Consider the following 23,036-nt stretch of genomic DNA (forward strand, 5'->3'; position numbering starts at 1 on the left):
CCGATTACTGGCATCGTTTGTCAAAAAAAGAGTTTTTTTCTGTCATTTTTTTAAAACATTGAAGAGGGGGTTGCCGCTGACCTTCTGCAGGAAGAGCACCAGGATGGGGATGAGGGCAGCCCTCTCCTGCTCCAGGGTGAAGAGGGAGCGCGGTGTTCGCACAAACAGCTTTGTGTGTCCAAACGCAACGTCATCCTGGAAACCATGCTGCCTAATGATGGCCTCCACCGCATCTCTGTCTGATGCCATCAGGTGGTTTGGCCAGGTGTACTCACATGTCATTTTATACCTAAACATCAGAATTAAAGGCAACTGTGAGTGAGGTGATTTTGGGAGAGTAATTATTGATGATGAAGAACACTTGAACTCTATAAAGTTTTGAACTCGTCTATGAAGCTTCAATCTTTGGTTCTTCCCTGAAAGCACTAGTGGAAAAGTAAACTAAACTGAATTAGTGAGTTAATTGTTAGCATAGCTCCTTTGAACCCAGTCTACGGGAATGTCTCAAACAGTGTAAAATATGATTATTGAAAAGTCTGGATGCAGGGAGGAGAAATAAAAAGTTAGCAGGGATTGATCAGAGCTTTTATACTGTATTGAAGATTCTGGAGCTAGAGAGTCCCTAAGTAAATTGCTAAAATGAAAGTCCATTTTTAAAGATCCTCACTAATATTTCAGTGCGTTTCTTACCGCTGCAAGAAGCGAGAGTATAGCTGTCTGTATGCAAAGCCCGCTCTGCGCACCATTACATTCTCCAGCAGTCCGAGGTAAGCCACCTGATGCTGGCAGCGGGCGTCGTCAAACAGCACCGGCGACTTCACCTCATTGGGTTTAATGCATCTGACGTAGTACGGTTCCTGAGAGGAAAAATTGACATTATCTACCTCCAAACATCTTAATAATCAGTCTATTATCATCATCAATACATAATTGTACTTATGGGGATATTCACACATGAACATCATATGGATTAATTATATACATTTCCCACACGTGACATATATTTATTCCACATGGTAATAAGCAGGTCCTCACAATGACTGTGAGGGGGTCCAACACTCTCCTGCCTGCCAAAAGGGAGGCCAGATGAGAAACTCAAACCGTTTCTCTCTGACAGCAGAAATTACATCCAAAAGCACAAAAGAAGAATTTTATATGTCGGGACAGAAACTCATCTGTGCCTCATTAGATGACAATAAAAGCTAAAATTGCTTTAAATAAAAAAGAAATCAATGCCATATTGGACATTTAGTCAGATGTTTTGTTTTTTATAAGTTAAAATAACTAAAAGAGTGATTAAAGTATGTTTATGTTAAAGTATGTTATAAGTATGTTTTTTGTTTAATAAAATCGGAGTATAACTGTAAATCAGCAATAAATCAAATCAACATAAAATTGGCTTATCACATATTCAACTCTAAAACTAAAGTGGACTCTCAGCAGGTGGGCTACAAGGTCAGCACTCCAGAAATAAATTTAAACAAAGAGGAGAAACCAAAAGTCAAATGTTTTTTATAAATTAGTGATATAAAAGTGTATTTTCAGTCTGACTCACTTCCAGGCTATATATATATATATATATATATATATATATATATATATATATATATATATATATATATATAAATATTATTTCTTTTTTCTTTTTTTTTGGGGGGGGGGTAAATAAATAAAAAGTAAAATGCAATAAATGAAATTTTAAAAAATAAGTACATAAAATATTTTAAAAAAGACTTATTTTAATTGGAAAAATAAATACATTAAATACATTAAAAAAAACAGATGTAAGATTTCTAACATGTCATAAAAACCCTTGTCTATCATGATGCTTATAGAGAAAGTTTCAGGAGAAACTCTGTTAAGCTGCTGGACTGTGGTTCAGATTTGGTTCAGTACAAATTTCCCATGTGTGGGTTGAATAAAGTTTTTCTGATTCTGATTCTGATATACTTCCTTGTTTCACTGTTGTGGCCCGGCCCGTGTTCCCTGTTCTGTTTTTCACTATCTGTTGTAACACCTTTGGTTTTCTTGATTGTAATGAATCAAAACTTCCTTGCAAGGACCATAGTAGTAGGTTTAGGGGCTGTCATCTGGACTTAGTTTTTATAGTTAGAAGACGTTTCACCTCTTATCCAAGAGGCTTTGTCAATTCTGAATTGGCTGGTAAAAAGGCTGGTATATATGACAATATATAAATAAATTTTAAAAACTGACAAAAAGAGCCCAGAAAATTTTGACGGTTTATTTTATTACTTTATAAAACAACAGTAGAATATTTAAAGGCTCTCAATCTTATTAACATTCTTAAACCTTTCCCTTCTCCTTTATTTTAATACTTTCAAAATAAAAGCTGAAGTAGCTCTGAAAGCTAACATTTGGTTTAGCCAGATCCTGAACACAGTAAAAACCGGTACAAGGAACGCAGGTGACATGCATGAAATTTCAAGGTCGCAGATCACTTGGTTAGCTTGGACAACAAAAAACATTTTCAAAAGAGTTTTACATGCTTGTACTGTTGTTGTTGTTTTTTTTATTTTAAGGACGCATGGAATTGTCAGCCATTTTCTATGGGGTAAGAAATCTGTCAACAAGAAATGTATTCATAAAAACAAATTTGTGCATAAATTAATACTTTGTGAATTCCTTCACTACTCAATTCATAGTGCACTGACCATATAGTGCGTTCCCTATTTTGTAGAGCTTTCCAAATCTACAATTACAAAAGCGAGACCATGTCTGTCAATACTGGTCGATTAAGAGGACAACGACACAAAACTATTATGAAGGATGTCCGCTGCTCTTTTTTCACCACCACTTCCAGGTCCGGTGCATTGTTTATACAATCAGCTGTTGTCGTCTGACAACAGCACAAAAATGTGCCGCAGGACATCGCCGTTATACCAGTTTTTTCTTTTCAACAGAGCAATGATATCAAGATCATTTCCCTTCCAGGAGTTCAATAACATTCTAAAAAGTTAAATTCTGTTTCAGATTAGTAAATGAGGCTCAATGCGCATGCTCACTCCGTTGAATCGATGTTTTGGGGTAGTATGTGCCTGTGACTCCGTGACGTATTGACTGTTTGTTAACAGGGAAAATTGTGTATTCAAGAAAGGCAAGAGTCGTATTCAAAACAAAGACAAATAACATTCAAACAGATCTCAAACATAAAACTAAATGTATATTTTGTGTATGTATTTTAAGTTTTGAAATATTTACATAATTTTGTATTTATGCATACGTTTCTTATTGACAGATATCTAACCTTATAATCTTTAGTATTATGTTTCTCTTGTGGGTTAGGGGTGGATCGTGAACATAAAGTACTGACCTTGCAGGCCAGTTTATCAACCAAAGCCACAATGGAGTTTTTGAAAAGGCTGGCTGCTGTCAAGGGTCTCTTGGTGACCTCCGTGATGCCCAGCTGACCATCTGGCCACATCTCCTTCAGGACTGGATTGGCACTGCAGAATCAGAGAGTGGACACCGTTACCAGGGCTGACAGATGAGTGATGCCAGGAGGAAACTCCTTTGACCCAGTTACTGAAATGTCACGGGTTTGGTGTTTCTAAAGACACTGTTAGGTGCAGAGGGAGTTTGGCACCTGTTGTACATGAGCCGCTTGAAATCCTGGAAAAGCAGGTCTTTGTTTTTGTCCAAAAAACCCTCTACGGAGTATCTGCAACACACAGATGGAGGGCAGAGAGTCAGTAAAATGGAACCTGATTAAAAACAACTCAAAGAAGGTCAGAATGAACCCCAGAAAGATGCCTTCCAAACTAATCAGGGCCAACAGCAGGCTGCCCCATCATGGGGAAAGCAGAAAAAGACCCCGGACACCAACAGTTCACTGAGTTTGCATGAAGGAGGTCAATTCAATTGGGTTTTATTTATACAGCGCAATATTACAACACAGTTGTGTCAACGGGCTTCACTTATTATACAAAACATAAAATCTGTTATAAACACAGCAGCTGATTGCTAAACTAAACAGACTAAATTGGGCATCCCTGCCCTTAGACCCTCCTTCTCAATTAATAAAATTGACTGTTCTTCACCTTTAAAAAAAATACTGAATGATCAGAGTCCCGCATGACTCTATTCAGTAATCTTTGTTAATGTGAGTTTCTTTTAGATATTTAGATTTTAAAAAAGTAAAGCAAAGAAATAAATAAATGAAAAAGCGGCTCTAAATGAAGATAATCCAGTTCAGGTTTTTAATCTGCGTCCTGCCTGCTTAGTCTGGCTCTTAACATAACCAGAAGCACAAACACTCATTGGGTCACATGTCTTCATCGTGTCCTCAGCTGCCTCATTTGCAGGCAGGGGGGCTGGAGCCGGCTGTGACAGATGTGTCCTTTTGGCTCACGGACGCTAAGGATCCCCAGACCAGATTCTGGAGGGGGTTGGTTAAAGAGACTCATGTGTAAAAAGGAAGAAAATAGCTTTTTTTTCTTCACTGACGTGAAAGGACATGCAGCTCTGCAGAGGGGAAAGGATGATGAAGCTGACAGCACAGCATGGAGGGGACAGAAGAGCTGCAGGTTAGATTTCCTGTAGCCTTAAAGAGAAAGCTATATAATGTGTCTTCAAAGTGCTGGATGTGCAGACCGAAGCTCTACAGGGAATAAAAAGTAATGGCAGAGGGATCCAGGTGAGCCGCTGCAGCACAGCAGAGGCAGGAATACGAAAGAGGGGTGGAGGAGGATGAGGGGGAGGGAAGTAGGTCAAAGCTTGCGATGGTGGAGGTTTGGCGACAGCCGAGGGGGCGGGGGGCAGCAGCTGGGGAGGACAGGGGTTTATTTGGAGGTAGGAGAAGCTGACAGGTGACAGCTCAGCTGGAGAGAACGCGGCGATGACGGACAGCCATCTGTCACTGCTGCAGGTCTGGCGCCGTCTCACGTGCCGACTCCGGCGTGTGAGGGGATGTTCACAGCGCCACACGTTGGTCCCACAACACACAGCAGCTGGATTTACAGCAAACAATGTGAATGAATGGTCTAACTTCATTTCTGTGTTCATCACGTCCTAATTTTGTGACTTTCCAAAAAACTGTGCTAGAAATTTGTGGTTCAGCCCCACCAGAAAACATTTTCCACACTTCCCAGCGTACAGATCTGTCCTCCACAACTTTAGAAGTTTAGACCTTTCTGCTATTTTTGTTCAGACTCTAGTCACTTTTTTTGCAACGATCTTCAAACGAGGACATGTTAAAAAACAAAATTTTCATCAAAGTTGATTTTTAAGCGCTAATAGCTGCTTCGTCTGCCCCCTCCCTCCCCCTCCCTCGTTTTGTGATCTGTTGGCATATTAATGTCCTTCCTCTTTGCTGATGGGAGGGACACACGTGAGCTGCTGGGATCTTCAGGGACTCATTTGACCCACGGCAACAGACAAGCAGAGAGAACCAAATCTAGAGTAGCTGCTGCTCTATGGGCAAAACTGTCCTTCAGATTAACATCCACAAACGCTTGATGTTTGAATACGATTTTTCCTGCACCACTTCAAAGTAAATTTTCATTGGTTATTTACAATAAAACATCCTTATAACAGATAAGGGAATTGAAGCTGCCTTAACCCCTTGGTAACTAAATTTATTTTCAGCTCTGAAAAAAAATTTGCTTATGTTTTTGCTTTCTTATAAAAACTAAATTACGGTCATTTATGAGCCTAAGGGGTTTGATGTATTATTGTATCAATAGGCATCCTAATAGCAAGCACGTGCGCATGTTCTCCTCCATGTTGTGGCTGCAAATTGGTCAAAAATCTATAGTTTTAGATCAAGCTTATCTGATATCAAAGTAAAAAAAACAGAGCTCTTTTAGCAGGATTACTGGGCTTACACTCCTGACCTCTGCAAGGCAAACTGCCATTTTTTCCAGAAATGTGAGGACTCACGTGACGTCTCCGGCATAGTGGCGGATGCGGAAGTGCTTCTGAAAGTCCATGGTTTTATCAGTGGGACTGAGCTGCCAACAGAAAAGGTCAAAGTGAGCTCCTTCACTCTCGCATCCAACTGCATCAGAGAGCTGATGAAACTCTCTGCTGCACTCTGCTGGCAAAACATCACACTGCATCTTTACATGAATTCATGTATTTTTAGATTATCTGTGACTTGGTTGTTCAGTTTTCATGTGTTTATTGGTTTAAGATACTCAAATATCCAGATAAAACATAAATGTTGATTTAAAAAAAAAACTCTTTGTATTAATACACGGATTTAACAAATTGGAAATCCTCACCTTGCGGGAGGTGTAGTGAGGATGCTGGGCCAGTTTGGTGTTCATGCTCTCCAGGCAGACGGTGTCCGTGACCTTCCCAACAGTGAGACACGCCTCGTCCAGGATGGAGATGATGCCTTTGTGCGGCTGCTCCACCAGGTCAACGATGATCTGGTTGTTAAAGTAATCGATCTGCAGGTCAAAAGGAAGGAGAGCTGATGGATCACACGTGGCATACATCAGGGTCTTGTTTTCTGAAAAGACTTTGGACAGACAGAAAACCACCACGAGAGCTGAATTTTAGATTGCCTTTACATTTGTATTTTTTAGGATACAATTCCTCCTCAATTTGCTATATCGAACTATATTCACAACAAATATATCTTAACTTAATTTTGTTTTTTTATGTTGATCATGTAATTAATTAGCAAATTAACTGTTTCGCCTTTTATGTCAATTTTTAACTGTTTTAATTCATGTTAAAAGGAGCTATTTTAAGTTTTTTCTTTTAAAAAATGGTTGTTAGCTATTTTGAAACATGTTTTTAATTACTTTTCATCTGTCTTGGGATTGTTGTTGATTTTAATTTAATTTAAAATATTTTACCTTTAGAATTCATATTTTTTGTATCATTGTAATTGCTTTAGATGTTTTTCAACAAATTTAGCACAAAAAAGCGTACCTAGAATTTGTTAGCATGTTAGTTTTTACACCTTTTTTGCTTTTAATTTTAAAATAAAGATGTTAGAACATTTCATATTTTTTAAAGCTATGGTGCGGTTTTTTTTTTGGCATTTTGCGTTTTTTGGACTTATACAGTTTTCTAAAATATTTGAAAAAAACACTTTTGCTAAATCATTGTAGTTTTTAGGGGTTGTTCATGTTAACTGAAGATGAGTGAAGCAGAATAGAAGCATCAGACCAGCAGTTGTCTCTGTTTCCTGTGGAAGGGGTGGTTTAAAAAATGAGGACTATGTCCAGAATCAGGGCGGTTTCTCACGTGCTGCCAGGTGATGCCCTCTCTCTGGTATTCGCTTTGCTCCTGTTGGAGGATGAGCTCGATGAAGAGCTGCTGCAGCTTCTCGTTGCAGTAGTTGATGCAGAACTGTTCAAAACTGGCCAAAGCAACGTGAACAAAGACCTGAGAACGTTCAGCAATCGCACGTTCAGAGAATTAGGAGCAGGTGACAAAACACGACGACACCAACCTGTTGTTGTCAAAGATCTCAAAGCCATAGATATCCAGCACGCCAATGACTGTGTTTTTCCCATGCAGCACTGGGTTGTAGTTTTTGACCTCGATGACGCTGTTGATGCGGCTCACGATCCAGCCAAAGAGCCTCTCATAAAGGGCCTGAAACAGAAGCAAATAAGATGTCCCACATCCTCAGAGCTTCTCAATCAGGCATCAAGAAAGACATAAAAGACACCTTAGCGAATGCTTCCCGCCCAAAGCAGGCATCCTGCTCCGTGTGGCCCTTTTCAATGACTTCGCCGCCCCCTGTGGCCACGGTGCGGTACAGCAAGCTCTTAACAACGCAGTCCGGGTCTGTGGCAGTCAGCTCCGCGATCTGATTCACCACCCCATCTTCAACGACCTGGACGCTCTCTCCGTCTTCCTCAAACTGAACATTACCCTGGAGGAGACAGCCATTTTATCCACTTTAAACTTAAAACAGAAGAATTTTTGAGGAAATAAATAAACAAAAATAATCTGACAGTTTACAGAAAATCTGTTTTTTAATTTAGGGTTTGTTGTTTCTGCAAACGACATGCAGAAACCTAAAAAAAAAAACATTTACCAAGAGCAGAATGGAGGCCAGGATCTGATAAATGGAAGTAATTTCCTGGTTTGAGAAGCCGATCACATCCAGCGCGCTCATCACTGCTTTGTGGTTCGAGCGGTCGTTGTTGGATGTCTGGAAGCAGAGAAGCTCAGCTGAAGGTTTTTCTGTGAGAGCAGAGGCGGAGCAGAGCATAAAACCTGGAGGGGTGAGCTTACGGCAGCTGCAGCGCCCTCTCTGGTGAAAACATATAACGCAGGGTCGCCCTGGAGGTGCAACAACTGCAGCATCTCCTCAGAACCACCACGCAGAAGCTGAGGACACACAGAACTGGATCAGGACTGATTCACGAGTGTCGGCAGCTTACTCCAGAGTTTACCTGGTAGAAGGAGTGGAAGTTCCTCTCCCCCTCTTGCTGATGGACCACCCTTGACTTGATAAGAAACAGAATTTCATAAAAAATAAGTTTGAGAGTCTTTTTGTTTTTAAATATTGTTTAAAACATTTTTTGTCTGATTTGTATAAAGAAATTCTACAAAATTTTGAGCTCTGAGTTTTGGGCGGAACTGTTTACGCAGAGCAACCTCGCCCCCACTTCCCATCACCCTTCTTTTCACACGCAGTCCTACTAGCTTACAGCCCCTCACTCTCCCACCTTAACATTACCAGTGCAACAAAAATGGTGAACAATATTAGAGCTATCCAGCCGTACAGTTTTGATCCGGATGATGAGACAAGGAAACAAAGACGTACATTGATCCTGTTGTCTGCAAGTGGACGCATCAGAATGCAGCGGAGCATTTATGGAACTGTATTTGAAACATCAGAACTACAATCTTTTTCAAACAGCATTTGAAAAAGACTCAGAAATGCAATTTCAAGCCTCAATTTCTTATTTTGTGTCCTCCGTCACGAGCAAAATGCCACAAGAACATGTTAAAAACACCAAAAACACGATTTTCATCAAACTGATTCTTTAACTGAGTTAAATGTTTAAATAAAATCACTCATGGTACAATAACAGAGATGTGATCAGACACAAACAGATGGAAAATCACTCCATTTTGTCAGTTTTTCCCCCCATCCCATCCTACAATACAAATCTTTTCCTTTTACTAGATCCTGAAAAGCTTATTATTCTTTTGAGTCGTCTCTTTTATATGTAGGTGTGGCGCCCTTCTTAGTCAGCTTGATCTTCTACAATTATTGTATGTGTTTGTTTTAGCATTACACAGTTGGTACAATTTAGACCTATACACAAAGATGATAAATTTCAATTCCCAAACACCCACTGTTAGGAAAATTGTGTTTTTTAGCATGTTCTTGCGTCATTTTTCTGATGATGGAGGACATATTTAAAGAAATGTAAGCTTAAAATTGCATGTCTGAGTATTTCTTTATTCAAATTCTTGTGAATCAGGAGCAGACAAAAGAATGCCGGTGGAAAAAGAGCTTATTTGTGACATCGAAAATATGCTGGGCTGGCCACCAGCTCCCTGCTCTGAGCTCTAGCAAAGGGGAGAGGAAAGGGGGCGGGGTGCCTCAGCAACCAACAGTCCGCCCACAACTCAGAGGCAAATTCTACTTCTAATAAACTACTGCTGCTCTGCAGTCCATCCCACTCCCCCCATGCCCTCACCTTCTCCAGCAGGTAGTTGTTGATGTGTCCTCCTGTGGGGTCGCCGTTAAAGTTGAAGTTGATGTCCATATACTTGCCGAAGCGGCTGGAGTTGTCGTTGCGGTTTGTCTTGGCGTTCCCAAAGGCCTCTAGTACACAGTTAGACTTGAGCAGCACGTTCTTCACACTGATTCACCAGGGAACAGCGGCCATGGCCGGGGCGCAGAAGAAAAGCACACGTCACATTTCTCTCATTTAGGTGAGCTGATCAGAGTGGGTGGGGTTTACCTCTCCACCTCGACCCTTTGACCCGGGTTTGTGATGGCAGCAATGTACTGCATAATGTATTTACTGGCCTCTGTCTTTCCAGCTCCACTTTCACCTGAAAAGGATTTGATGGTAGTTACAACAACAAAAAAAACAAGAAAACCCTTTAGTCCCTAATTAAAGCTAACCTAAAATATTGAGCTTCAAATAACAGTGTGGCATTCTGATTGACAGGTACTTTTAGAATATATATCCCTACTGAATTGTAGTAATTAAATTAATGATTAAATTAATCATGCCAGTGAGGTAAGAAAAATGTTCCTTCCTTAGGATTCTGACTTACAAAATTCTGACCAGAAGTTTTTGAACCCCTGTTTGTTGCTGCATTGTAGAAGCCAATTACATCGCATAATGTTTAAAAGGTTGAAATAAATCTTTCTTTTTGGCAGCCTTGGTAAAGCTTGATTTAAGTAGGCTAAACCTTTCTTAATATTTAACAAATTATATCAAAAACTTAATATAATAAGTTTGGAAATGTAAGACGTCCGTTATGAGATTATGTTTATTGCTCAGCAATTAGAAACAACCTTAATCTAAAATGCCAGTGGAAATCCTCAGTCATCCAGGTCATGGTCCGGGACATGGTCCACAGTTTATTAGGTTTTGGGATGTTATGAAGTCTCAAGTGGATCAAAAGCAATGTTCAAACTGTGTTTTTGTAAAAGGCTACAGGAAGGTTTTTACACTTTGCCCTTATTTTGGTTGATGCTCCAGCAATGAGCTGTGGGAACTCCACGTTCAGGGCTCAAAAACAGTTAATGATAGGGATCAGTTTCTGAGATTATTTTCTTGTCGGCAGAAAATGAAACATCCAAAGAAATTATTATTATTTTTTTTTTTTTTTTCTAACTTGTCCTGTCCAACAGCTGGGCAGACAGATGAGAGCTGAGGGCCTCTTGTGTTGGACATATTTTACTTTAACAAGAGGGGTTATTAATCTTCAGACAGACCAAAGGTATGTCTGAATAAACCCCTTTTGTAATTGAGGCCAAACTTTATTGATTTCAATCATGTCTGAAAATCTTTGGTGTTGGACCGGACGGAAAAGGAAAGAGGGGAAGAAGAGAGAGGGACGTTAGAGAGAGGGGGGTAGGGGGTGATAATAGGAGGGGAAGGGGGGTAAGACCATGAAGCAGCATAAAGCTACAAGTTTACTGGTTGTTAATCATTATGGTAAGGTTCAAATGTAGTACAAAAAGGGCGGGGCCTGTCCACACACACACTCAAATGTTATAAACACACCTGCTAGCTGCAAAAATGTCCACCTGTCGACATGTACACAAAACAGATAGTGTTCACACGCATACTTATGCCTTAAAACCAACTAGTGTGAAATATTTCAGTAATTCAGTCATGCAAACTGTTAGTGCAAAGGTGAGCTAACACCAGTGCTCAGGTGAGTGTTTATGTTCTTCTAAAATGGATGGTGGAACGTGAAAAGAAGGAGGGAGAGTGCCCAGCCATCCCCACCCCAAGACCCCCACCGCAGGAGCAGCAGCGGCAGCCGGAATTCCCCCAACGCCACACGGGAACCGGCAGGGAACAACCGCCGCCCGGGCGACCAAGCCCGCCACCCAGGCCAGGGCCAGCAGGGCCGCCGCAAGGCCCCCAGAGCCAGAGGCCAGGGAGGCACGGAGGGAAAGAGAGCGCCGCCCCAGCCCAACCAGGAGAGCAGCCCCCCCGCCGCGCCGGGAGAACCCAACGCAGGGCCCCACCGGAGAAGGACGCCCACAGCCCCAAACGAGCACCCCACCACCACCCAGGAGTTCCGGGCATCCCCCCGCCCCAACCCCAGGTACGAGCCAGGACCCCCCAAGGGAGACCCGCCCCGCACTCCAGGCAGCCACCCGCCCGGCCCACGGTTGGTCCAGGGAGGAGCGAGGCAGGGGGCCCGCGGCCCCCGCCCAGGAGGGGGGAACCCCGGGGAAAAAAAGAGGGCCCACAAGGGGTGTTGTAAATATGGCCCGACCAGGCTCGGCCACAGTTGGAAATTTGGCGGGGCCCAGCACCCAGGAGCAAGGACCAGAACCCACCCCCCAGGGACCAGACACCCCCGGCTCAGATGTAATGTGAACCCCCCCACCGCGCGAAGAGAGCACATCCAAAGAAATTAGATATTTAAATTTATCAGAGTTTGCTTTTACCGTGTGGTTATGTTTAAAAGGCCTGTTTGCCATAATTCTGAAAAAGTAAAATTGAAGATGAATCTGGGATGACTTCAAATGACAAAATCTGTGAAACCAATCAAATGCAACCTTCACAGGGCACAAACCAGTGTCCTGCTTGTGCCTGTCCCAAGCCTGGTAAACGAAGAAGGTGATGTCAGAAATAGCATTAAGCATTACATTTATTTGGGATATGACATCCCAAACCTTCAGCACACCCAGACTAGACTTACCTGCATTACATAGTAGGGCTGTCTAAATCTGGGCCTGCTGTAAAACAACTTAACTCATCCAAAAACTTGTTGTTTTTTTGAGTCAGTGGCTCTCTGGCTCAAACTTCTGAACTGTTGGACAAACCGACCTGAGATGACGATGCAGGTGTCCTTAGCTCGCCTCTTCATGGCCTTGTAGGCAGCGTCTGACACGGCATACAGGTGAGGAGGGTTTTCATACAGTTCCCGGCCCCGGTAGGCTTCAATGGTTTCCTTTCCAAAAATGTCCATCTGTCTGTAAGGGTTCACGGAGACCACCACCTCTCCGATGTAAGTGTAGATGCGGCCCTTCTGGAACCTGACCACACACAGACATCATCCTCATTTAGAAGAAGACTTGCATGAAACCACAGTTTTTTTTATCTCACACATAAAATAAAAAGGCCCAGGGTACTTAAAAAAAACACATCTCTCAGTCTGATGTCATGCAGAGCAGACAGGAAGTGACACCCCGAAAGCAGGAAACAAAAGCTGTGGTTCAAAAGGGTGTTGCCGCTTCATGCTAGCTTAGGGTGTGAGGGTTAAACTGACTCACCACAGGGGTTAACTGAGAGTTACCCAACAAACATATGTAATTCATGTTAAAGCTGCATCTGAATGCCAAGCAAAAGCAATAGAACCACCAAAAACACAAAAATTAATCAAAGTTTATCAAAGAATAGGTAACGTATTGGTGCATAACGTTATTTTGCAGATTTCAAAATAAAACAATCCAGAAATTCTGGATGAGCAAAAGCTTTAACATGCTCTAGGACACATGTGTCAAACTCAAGGCCTGCGGGCCAAATGTGGCTCGCCATGTCATTTTATTTGGCCAACGAGAGCATTACGTTTTTCTTCAAATAAAAATTGGTGCGTATTTATTCATATCTGGGGGGAATTGAACTTGAAATATCAGATTGGGCAACTATACATTACGACTTAAACACTGTTCATATAACCTAACCTGAAATTTAAAAGGATTTCTGCTAGAGTAACAAGCAAACATTTGTTTTCTATGCAACTGTAATTGTCTCTTTAAAAAGTTATAGTAAATAAATAAATGAGTAATTCAACATTAAGGAGTTGTTACATTTATTTTTCATTACATTTAGTTACATGTATAAGTTATATCTGGCCCTTTGAGGACAGCCACTATGCTGATGTGGCCTTCAGTGAAAATGAGTTTGACACCACTGCTCAAGGGATTTAACTGGCACAAAAACTATGTTACAAAATGAAATTTTAATGTTCTGATTACCTAACTGAAGGAAAAACCTTTAGGAACTGGCCGAGTTTACATTTCACTTTGGATTAAAATCTACAATAGGAACTGTTTTCACTTGAACTCACTGAATAAATAAAGATTGGTCAAACATCTACACATCTGGATATTTTCAATGTTTGGTGGTTTTCAGTCAGCTGGAACATCAATAAATGATCATTTGAATGTTCTGTAAATTGGTTAAATAAAGAGACTTTCACAGATTCATTAGAATACATTAGACAGAAGCTCATTTGACTCAAGTAAGATTTATTTCAAAACATTGTTACTCAATTAAAAGTAAAGTGTCTTGAGCCATTACATTCCTAAGAAGTAAATTTTGAATAAAACTACTAAATTCGCTTAATGATTAAACATTTAAACACATCTGAGGCACTTTTAATGAAAGTCTATGTAAACATGCACAAATGCACATTTTGGGCTTCCATGTTCAAATCTCTCGCTATGCAATGTTTTGCGACTGTTTTCAAGCTCTAAGTACAAAACGCGCAGCATTTGCTGATTAAATCAGGTCGAACTTTGATCAATCGGGGACTCCGATTTGGTAGCGACGTCTGAATTTGGTTTTTTTTTTAACCCATACACAGCGACGACCCTGGCGGCGTGTGGGTTTGTGTTTTTACATAAAAATAAACCGAGGCGACTCTCCTGACATGATGGTAATCCTTGTCCCCCCCCATTGCAAGGATGCTAGCAATGAACCAACCATTTTTGGGTTTTGCCCAATTTGCCCCACTTCCACATTTCCCACTAATACGCTTCCTGCTGTGCTAGCAAACAGTAGAAAAAGAAAAGAAGAAGCCCCTCCCTGCTTGTCTAGTGTGCTTGTCTGCTTGTCTAAAATGCCCATAGTATGTACATGTTTTATCTTCTTTTTCTAACAACTGCTTCCTTCCACCTCAATCCAAACCAACAGCATGGCTGCTTTCACCACAGTCGTCGTCTATCCTTTTATTCTTGCTGATACTTGTTTTTCACACATCACACTTCAAACACAGATACTCTATCTCGTAGCAGCTGACCTTCATTCATCTTTTTTTCCAGAGCAAGGCTCCACTTCTCCAGATGTATCTCCACCTGCTTTTACTATAAATCACAATATCATCTGCAAACATCTAGAGAGATTCCAGTCCATCCTAATCCGTCAATCTGTCCATCATCATCGTAAACAAGAAGTGGGTCAAAGGCGTAGTCCTTCCTCCACCTTGAACTCTTCTGTCACATCTATAACACATCTCCTCTCTGTCTTGCTGCTATCATACACATCTTGCTTAACTCCCAGCGTACCTCTCTTTAGTATGTTTTCTGTTCCGCGTTACCAAACTGTTCACCAATAATTCCGATGCCGAATAAACTCTTAGGCACATTTTCTGGGCTCTTCAACATCTTTTGTTCCAGTTTGACCAAACTGTTCAGAATGTTTTCATCTTTAGTGTTTAACTCTACAGTGTATCTGATGTTCTATGTGACCAAACTGTTAACCACATTTTCTATACTTTCTGATTAAACTCTTTGTCAAGTCTCCTGAATTCTTCAGTACATTTTCTGCGTTGCTTGACCTAACTGTTTGCCATGTTTTCTGTCCTTTCCACTGAACTCTTTGTGTTCTGTCCAATGTGACCAAACTGTTGGCTACTTTTCATTCTCAAGCCTTCATCACATTCACACGTACAATGGGGTTGACATGTTCAGGTGCTGCTGGTTTTGGGGTTTCAGTTCTCTTCAGGATAGTACAGCCACCTCCAGGAATGTCATGAGATTGAACATGCATTTGTCATGCGTGTGTTAAAAGTATTGTGACCTATTTGCAAGTTACATGTACTTATGACGCACAAGTGATGCTGTCTTACAGTCCCCTTAAGCCACACTCTAGCCACAGGATGCCCACACAAACTATGCTCTGATTGTCTATTTTTCTAAATTCAAGCGGTCTACAAAATTAATATTTTATGGAGGCCATCTATGTGCCCTGCACAGGTTTGCCCATTTTTCTACCCTTAAAGGAAGTTGTGAATAAGGCATTAGTCATTAACCCTTTAACACTGGAACTTTAAATCCAGTGTTTACATTCTTTCGACTGCCATAACTCTTCAAGCGTTTACACAATTAACATAATTCCAGCACATTCTGAAGCGGAGAAAAGCAGCATTTCACTATTTTCAACACTTTACAGTCGTTTGCGCAATCAACATAAATCAGCTGCTACGACAAGGTGAAATCAACATACATTATTTTGTCTTGCCTGATCAAACCGCTCTCCACATTTTCTGTTGTTAGTCATTAAACTCTTCGCCTTGTTTTCGAAACTCCTCAGCACATTGTCTGTCCTGCATGACCAGACTCTTCGACACGTTTCCTGTCCATGCTGCATGTGATGCCACCAACTTAGTGGTTGCAAAGCCCCAATGAGAGATTAGAAAGGTTTCATTAAAATATAAAAGATGCTTTCTCATGGCAACACTTTCAAACGTTCTTTCTATTGTGTCCTCTTTGAGTATAAACACTGTTTCACTGTTTTTGTCAGTCTGCAATATAAGAAGGGTTCAAAGAGATGCCATTAAATTCTGCAGACACATTTTCATATGACACATTTATTGTCTAGGTTTTTGATTGTACGGTGTAAAACGATGAAATGTTCAAAGAGATGAATCTCACAGCACCGTCATGTCTGAGGCTGTGAGATTAGAGCTGAGGCCACATTTGTTTCCACACAGAGGCAGCTACAGGGAATGAGCTTTTGGGATGTTTTTGTCCATCGATTGCTACATGAAGTGAAGACAGAAGAGTTAGAGGAAGAGAGAATGCTGAAGAGAAGGTGGTAATGAGTGGCAGTATCACGCTGACAGTCAGGAAATTGTAAAACGAGACAGAAAGTTGTGTTCACGTGTGTGATCTTGGACGGCTTGAGTCAAGCAGAAGTTCCGAAGTTGAGGTTTGAGCGGGAAACTGGAGGCAGGGTTGACAGATCGCTGTACTTTCCTGTCGTGTGTCGGCTTTCTGGCCTCTCTGTCAGCGTCCAAACTCAAATCCATCAGCCACTACTTCAGTGTTTTTCAGTGGAATCAGGCTTTGTTGATGTCGATCAAAATGGGTTCCCTTTCATTCGAATTTGCTGTAAGGTTAAGGACATTTCAAGCATCCTCCCTAACCACTGGCCTTACCTCAGCTTCAGGTTTTCCATAAACTGTTCCATCGTCACCTCATCCAGCAGCACAAAGTCAGACTTCCCGAACTCCAGACCCTCCAGCTCCGCCATCGTTTCGTGTCGTTGACAGAAACAGAGCGAAAAAGATGGACGAGATCAGAGGGGAAGAGAAAGCGGCTCGAGGAAGAAGAAAGAGAAGTGAGGATGACGTCTGGGCCCCGTCAGTGCAGCGATGGAGGCGTGACACGGGCTTGAGTTTTGTTTCCTCGAGGCAGCTGTGGTCGACAAGCTGTAGCACGTCACCTTATCGCCCAGCCCCCTCTACCACATGCAGTTCTTTTTAAATAACTCAAGACTATCTTTAAAAGTTTGTACCACTTCTGCATCCTCCTCCATGTCTCTTCCTGCCACAAAACCACCTTTTTGTGATCTCACTCTGACTAGTTTTCATGCGCTGTATCTTTAAAACTCACTTACTGGAACTTGAATGTAAAATATTGCAAAAAAAAAGGCAGACTAATGTGGTAATCTGTAGTAGAAAGACACTTTTTTTGTTTGTTTTTTGGGTGAAATAAAACTTTCTAGATTTTCCCTTCACCAAAATGAGAATATCTGAAGGTTTTACCAATTTTATAAGCACTTTTGAACCAAAAACCTTTTCACAGATTCATATGAGAAAGAGAGAGAGGGAGAGAGAGAGACATGTATTTCAGTCATGTTAAACACATAAAATTACAACGTCAACATAAAACATTGAACAAGATTAACCAAAAAAGGTGTCGGGTGAAGCCAAGGCTTATTTCGCAGACCGTCATTACATCTTCCTATAAATAGATAGAACCTTTTCCAGATTCATATGAAAAAGAAATATATATCATATTCTGTAGTTTTATTGATTCTGCATCCATACCTAAATGAATAAGAGAAAATAGGTAAAGAAAATTGTAAAGGCCTATATGATGGCAGAATTAGTGTAGCTATATCTACTTTTCTTTTTTTTAGAATTTGCTAAGTGATAAGTATTGAAACCCTTATCAGAGCTTTAAGCAGCCATAAACAGTCTGGTTTTGACATTTGAAACGTTCAACCGAACGTCTTGTATGCAGCATAATCTACTGTTGAAAATGCAGTTTAGCATCGCAGGACGTGTTGAGTTTATATTAGGTGTCTGATGCTGATGAATGTCATGTTTAGATGTGAATAGCAGTGGAAGTCAGAAGTTGTGAGGATGTCTTTTTTAACAGTACGAAGGCAGTTTTTATCATTAACAAGAATACATTTCTAAGAAAGATTTATCACATGTATTGGACCAGAAATGATCAAAAATATGCCAAGCAATAATTTAGGTTTGATCCCCCAAAAAACTTTGGCAAAAATTTGAGACAATAAATGTAAAGTTGTCAAGGACGCTTGATCCGGATGGTTTAGTCCACATTTCCTTGGACATTCCTCTTGGTTTGGCATGTCTTGTAAGTGAACTCTGGTGCAGGTCAGAATGCAAACGGACATTCCGTGGACCAAAAAGAGGAAGAAAACCAAAGGGGGGAAATGACATAAACTCTGTGTTGGGAGGAGAATTAGAAGAAGCAGTAAATGTGGTGTACAAGGGGTAGTAATAAGAGGACTTAGTGGTGCTTGCTGCTTATCTTCTTGCTTATTATTTCTGGCTTGGTCAGAGGTCATTTTAGGACAACAGTCCCCCCAAATGCAGATGCTTCTAAGAGATCCAGAACCAGATGTAGGCGGGGCATTTCTCAACTTTCTTGCCCATTGCAGCCCACTTCACCAAACAGTACCTGTGGGAGCCCTATTGAGAAACATGTCCTGTGGGTGTCGCTGTTTTCATATTTTTCTGTCAACTATAAATTGATTGATTACCTGACCACACACAGGTGTGCATGAGCCAGATGGAGAAATGGTTTTTGACCGCTTGTGCGGGAAACGAAGCAAAAGTGAAGTCAAATCCGTTCAGTAATGTAAATAATAAAAGAAACAAAGTAATGCAAAGTTGATCGGAGTGAAAGACTCATTTTCTTCGTAGTATAGGGAAACGACAGCCCGCTTGGCGCGTCAGTCAACTCTGGCGTCGCACATCTCAGTGTATCAAAGGAGCTAGAACTTAGCTGCTACAGTACCTGTTTGAAATTAGGTTGCAAAAATTGTGGAACAGAATGACTGAATTTAGGATGCTTTTGTACGTCAAAAAGTGTTCAAACACCAGTGGGTATAAACATGAACCACTGTGTTGTTTGTTTGCTCTCTTTTTGCCAGAAGATGCCAACGGAAAAGGATGAAAAGTCACTGGAATAAAGAATCTCTCCAACTCTGTCAAAGTTAACAGGAGCTTAAGAGCAAATCTTGATAGAGTGTGACCTGTTCATCCAACACAAAAAAGGGAAATCCAGGACTCTGAAAATAAAAGCATGGTATCTATACCCAAAATCATCAATATGAGTCGTTTTTACTTCAGCAGAGCTAAATGGAGGTCTTTGTGTTCTCAATCGGCTTAGTGGATTGGATTCATGAGATAATTAAAAACATCTATCTACATCAGAGGACAAGGGTCCTCATGTATAAAATTAAGTATGATATTTATGAGAAGAATTTGACGTATTTCCAAATTTAAAAAAAAAGCGTGAAAAATGTTTGATGTATAAAAGCTAGCTCACATGTGCTCTTCTCTTTAGAACCCAAGAACTGCTTTCAGCCGTGCATGAATGCAAACCCCGCCCACTTTTCTCCTTAGAAGCAAATTTTAAAAAGGAAACTTTCATGGGTGGAAAATGATGGGAAATATCAGCGGAGAGAAAAGAAAGGCGGCTTGCTGGAGTGTGAAGAGGGACACCATAAGACGTTTTTGATTTGGGAGCCAATTACCGAAGGTAGGCGAGGAGGACCCCGTGTTTCAGCAACAGATGAGAGGATCGCTGTAAAGAGGAGATGTCAGAAATGATTTACTGCACCTGAGTGATGTACTAAAAACATCTTCAGCGTGGAATCCAGAAATGAGGCATTTGCTGTTCCTTTTCTGAAGCTGAAGGAGCTCCTCCTCCTCCTCCTCCTCACTACTTCCTCCTGCCTCAGCACAAAGTCACTCCATCAATTTTTACAGCTCTAATCCTCTCAGGTCATTGATTAAAGCCCTATCTGATTACAGTTTAATTACTGAAGGTAAATTCTATGGCTGTTCTTCTTCAATCATATCAATTATTAACTTCCTTAACAGTGACTTAAATTATCTCATCAAACATTATCTCAAACAATGTGTTTTCTCACAAAGTTCTGAATTTTTCTGAACAAATTTAGCCCATGGTGTTTACACTGGGCAGACAAAGAGGGGCTTCTTCTTTTTCTAATGTTTACTAGTGCATGTCCTCCACCTACAGTTGGAAGAGGATGGGTGCAAATCTTGCTCCAGGCTCTTTTTTTCACAGCTCTATTTCGACATATGAAAGACTTGGTGTTAATTAACTGACCAAGCACAAACCACAATTATTAATTTTTCCACCATGGTGAAGTTTTAAAGGGTGGGCGCTTCCGTGATTTAAAAAGGACGTCATCCATACGTCACCACCAAATCTGAGTCCCTGATTGGTCAAAGTGTAAATGGTTTGACTTTCAATGTGCGTTCAGTGGCCGTGCATTTTGTATGTAGAGCCCAATAACGGTCGTAGAAACTTATAAGTTTATAAATTAGTATGCCAACACGTAGAAACTTGCGCAGTGACGCGTGAATGCGACAGTTTTGAACATGAACGCGTGTTGCCGAGGGCGGTGTGTGAACGTAGTTTGGACTGAGATGTTTTGTTTCAGGTTTCTTTCTCGTCCACTTTAATAACTGAATCTTGGCATTACACGTTTGCCTTTCAACAAACTTTTTCCCCTTTTTGGCTATTTTAGTTATTAAAATGCTTCAAGTTGGTGAAACCAAACTCCTTATTTGAAAAAAATAAAAAGATTTAATATGTGACCCCCACTCTCATTATGTTACCATGATTTCCTTGTACGTGAACAACAAAAACAGGAGATTGCACCTGTGTGCAGGGCGCCACCTGGTGTCTCAAAGTGTGAACAACACAGCAGTTGTCCTATGTCCTCCAAATAAGCATTTTTATTCTGATGAGCATCAGCATAAAAAGCAGCTCCCCCCGTAGCCACCACCTTTGGACCAGGAAGAACTCCACAGGTGAGACACCAAGCAGCCATAATCCACAGGTAAACCAGATAAAATTAATTTAAAAAATCATTTATTTACAGAACAAGGATAAATGCATGCGCTGTGTAAAGTTCATCCTGCTTTGTTAATTAGGATTAACTGAAAATAAAATGTGAAAATGATGTGGGACCGCGTGCAGAACTCTGCCTTTGTTGTGGCGGGGTGAATCATACAAGTTTACTCTAGATTTTTGTTTTCATTCTTTTTCCATTTTAATCATTCATTTCAAAGTATAGTGGGTCAGGTCGTGCAGGACGGGGATCCAGCTGCAGAGACACGTCTACAGGAACCAAACGAGGTTCCATCCCCAACATCTGCATTTTTCAATTTCTGATTTTAAAATATAAAATAAACCCGATAGATTTTCTTTTTTGCGTTGCTCCATCTTTACCCTCAGAAACATCTACTGCAAAGGTTGCCTGTTACCTCACTCCTCAAATTGAAGCTTTCTGTTCTCTGCAAAACAACTTTCAGATCCTGCAGGGTCATTATGACTTCCTCTCAGCCTCCTCTTCCTCGCGCTTTTCCATCCTCTGATTTCCAGTCAGCTGATTCTACAACAGCAGCTCACAGAGACAACGATGGAAACACAAAGCCGTAGGTTAAACAAAAAAACAGAATAAACCAACCGATACTGATTTAGCAGTTTTTATTGATTTCTTTTCAGTTTCACACGGTGTCCATTCTGTAAATCATATAACAATATCAATAAATAAGAGTTAGGATCATTTTGTCTCAACTTCAAAATGAATAATTTTGATTTCTTCATATTAGGCTGTCTTCTATTTAAGAAAACACCAACCGTTAGTGTTTAGTCAAAATTACAGTAAAGTCTGGGGCTAAAAACCATTTTTAAAGTACAAGTGCACTGAAAGAAAAGGAGAAAAATAAAATAATGGAAAATATAAATGCATTGATTGAAGTGTTTAACCCTTGTGCTATCCTAGGCACTTTAACGTTGGGAGTTGGGTCATCTAGACCCACTAGACAGTGCGCTGAACCTTTTTTCTTCAATGATTTGTGATCTTCACTGGTGTCCATGGATTACATGAAATCTTTCCACTTTTATCCACCTTTGTCATGGTAGGAAGAACACGCCAATGTAAGGGTGGGGTCATCTAAGATAGCACAAGGGTTAACAACACCCCCTATAAACAACATTGGTTTGACCCAGGATTTTATCTTTGGGCCAGCAGGTGGCAGCGTGGGTAATGTTTTGAGGAACCAACCAAATAATCCCATGGCAAAATAAGGTGCTCTTAAAAGCCCTAAAAAAAAGTTTTCAATAAACATCACTGCGTCCTTAAATCCAGAGAGCCTCAAATCTAGATTCTGGTTGTTTTTACTGATGTCGAAGCAATTTTTGAGGAATATGGTGTGTCAAAACGTCAGTCTGTTTTGGTAAAAGTTGCAAATAAGGTTTCAGTGTTATTGGGAACACGCCAACACGGATACGTCTAGTGGTGTTGGGGTTGGGAGTTAGCGTAGTCACACTAACGTTTGTTTTAATGGTATATCAGTCTGTTTTCTACATTGTGCAAAAAAAGTTTGTAGTTATAGGTATTAAGAATATGCTAGCGTGTAACATGTTACAAATCAGGAGGGCGTTCCAGAAAGCACGTTCAAACTACCCAGCTGCTGCTAAAGGCTGCTGTCACTCCTTTACTTAGACCCCTCAAACTTCAACAATTTCCGCCCCATTTATAATCTTCCGTTCATCTCCAAAATCCTTGAAAAAACTGTTGCAGAACAACTTAAAATGTATCTCTCTCAGAATAACCTATATGAACAATTCCAGTCTGGCTTCCATCCCCTTCACAGCACAGAAACGGCTCTCCTCAAAATCTCCAATCACCTCCTCCTTGCTGCTGACTCCGGCCTACTCTCCATCCTCCTACTTGATTTGAGCGCTGCCTTCGATACCATCTCTCACACTAGCCTCATAGACAGGCTGTCTCACACATGCCTCTCAACTGGTTTCACTCTTACCTCTCTGGTCGCACCCAATTTATTCAAGTAAAAAG

At 40.9% G+C, this 23,036-nt stretch overlaps 1 protein-coding gene across 2 annotated transcripts in view; it reads right to left on the reverse strand.

Moving 5' to 3' along the window:
- LOC101167133 (unconventional myosin-Ig) overlaps positions 1 to 17,291 on the reverse strand; it is a 42,931-nt gene extending 25,640 nt beyond the window's left edge. Inside the window, exons 1-16 of one of the 2 annotated variants that reach the window (XM_023960026.1) lie at positions 16,813 to 17,291; positions 12,477 to 12,685; positions 9,912 to 10,005; positions 9,645 to 9,810; positions 8,385 to 8,438; positions 8,224 to 8,319; positions 8,024 to 8,140; positions 7,652 to 7,858; positions 7,430 to 7,575; positions 7,222 to 7,336; positions 6,243 to 6,413; positions 5,899 to 5,969; positions 3,605 to 3,679; positions 3,332 to 3,464; positions 691 to 857; positions 82 to 289 (exon numbers count right to left, since the gene is read on the reverse strand). In XM_023960026.1, the coding sequence (XP_023815794.1) occupies positions 82 to 289; positions 691 to 857; positions 3,332 to 3,464; positions 3,605 to 3,679; positions 5,899 to 5,969; positions 6,243 to 6,413; positions 7,222 to 7,336; positions 7,430 to 7,575; positions 7,652 to 7,858; positions 8,024 to 8,140; positions 8,224 to 8,319; positions 8,385 to 8,438; positions 9,645 to 9,810; positions 9,912 to 10,005; positions 12,477 to 12,685; positions 16,813 to 16,907 (2,124 nt within the window). In that variant the 5' untranslated portion in view covers positions 16,908 to 17,291. Of the gene's footprint in view, positions 1 to 81; positions 290 to 690; positions 858 to 3,331; positions 3,465 to 3,604; positions 3,680 to 5,898; positions 5,970 to 6,242; positions 6,414 to 7,221; positions 7,337 to 7,429; positions 7,576 to 7,651; positions 7,859 to 8,023; positions 8,141 to 8,223; positions 8,320 to 8,384; positions 8,439 to 9,644; positions 9,811 to 9,911; positions 10,006 to 12,476; positions 12,686 to 15,878; positions 16,012 to 16,812 lie in introns of those variants that run through there. The other variant, XM_023960027.1, reaches the window with a different exon arrangement.
- Between the last annotated feature and the right edge of the window lie 5,745 nt (positions 17,292 to 23,036).

The sequence above is a fragment of the Oryzias latipes genome, chromosome 11, assembly GCF_002234675.1.
Source record: "Oryzias latipes chromosome 11, ASM223467v1".
In the NCBI taxonomy this organism is placed as follows: Eukaryota; Metazoa; Chordata; class Actinopteri; order Beloniformes; family Adrianichthyidae; genus Oryzias; species Oryzias latipes.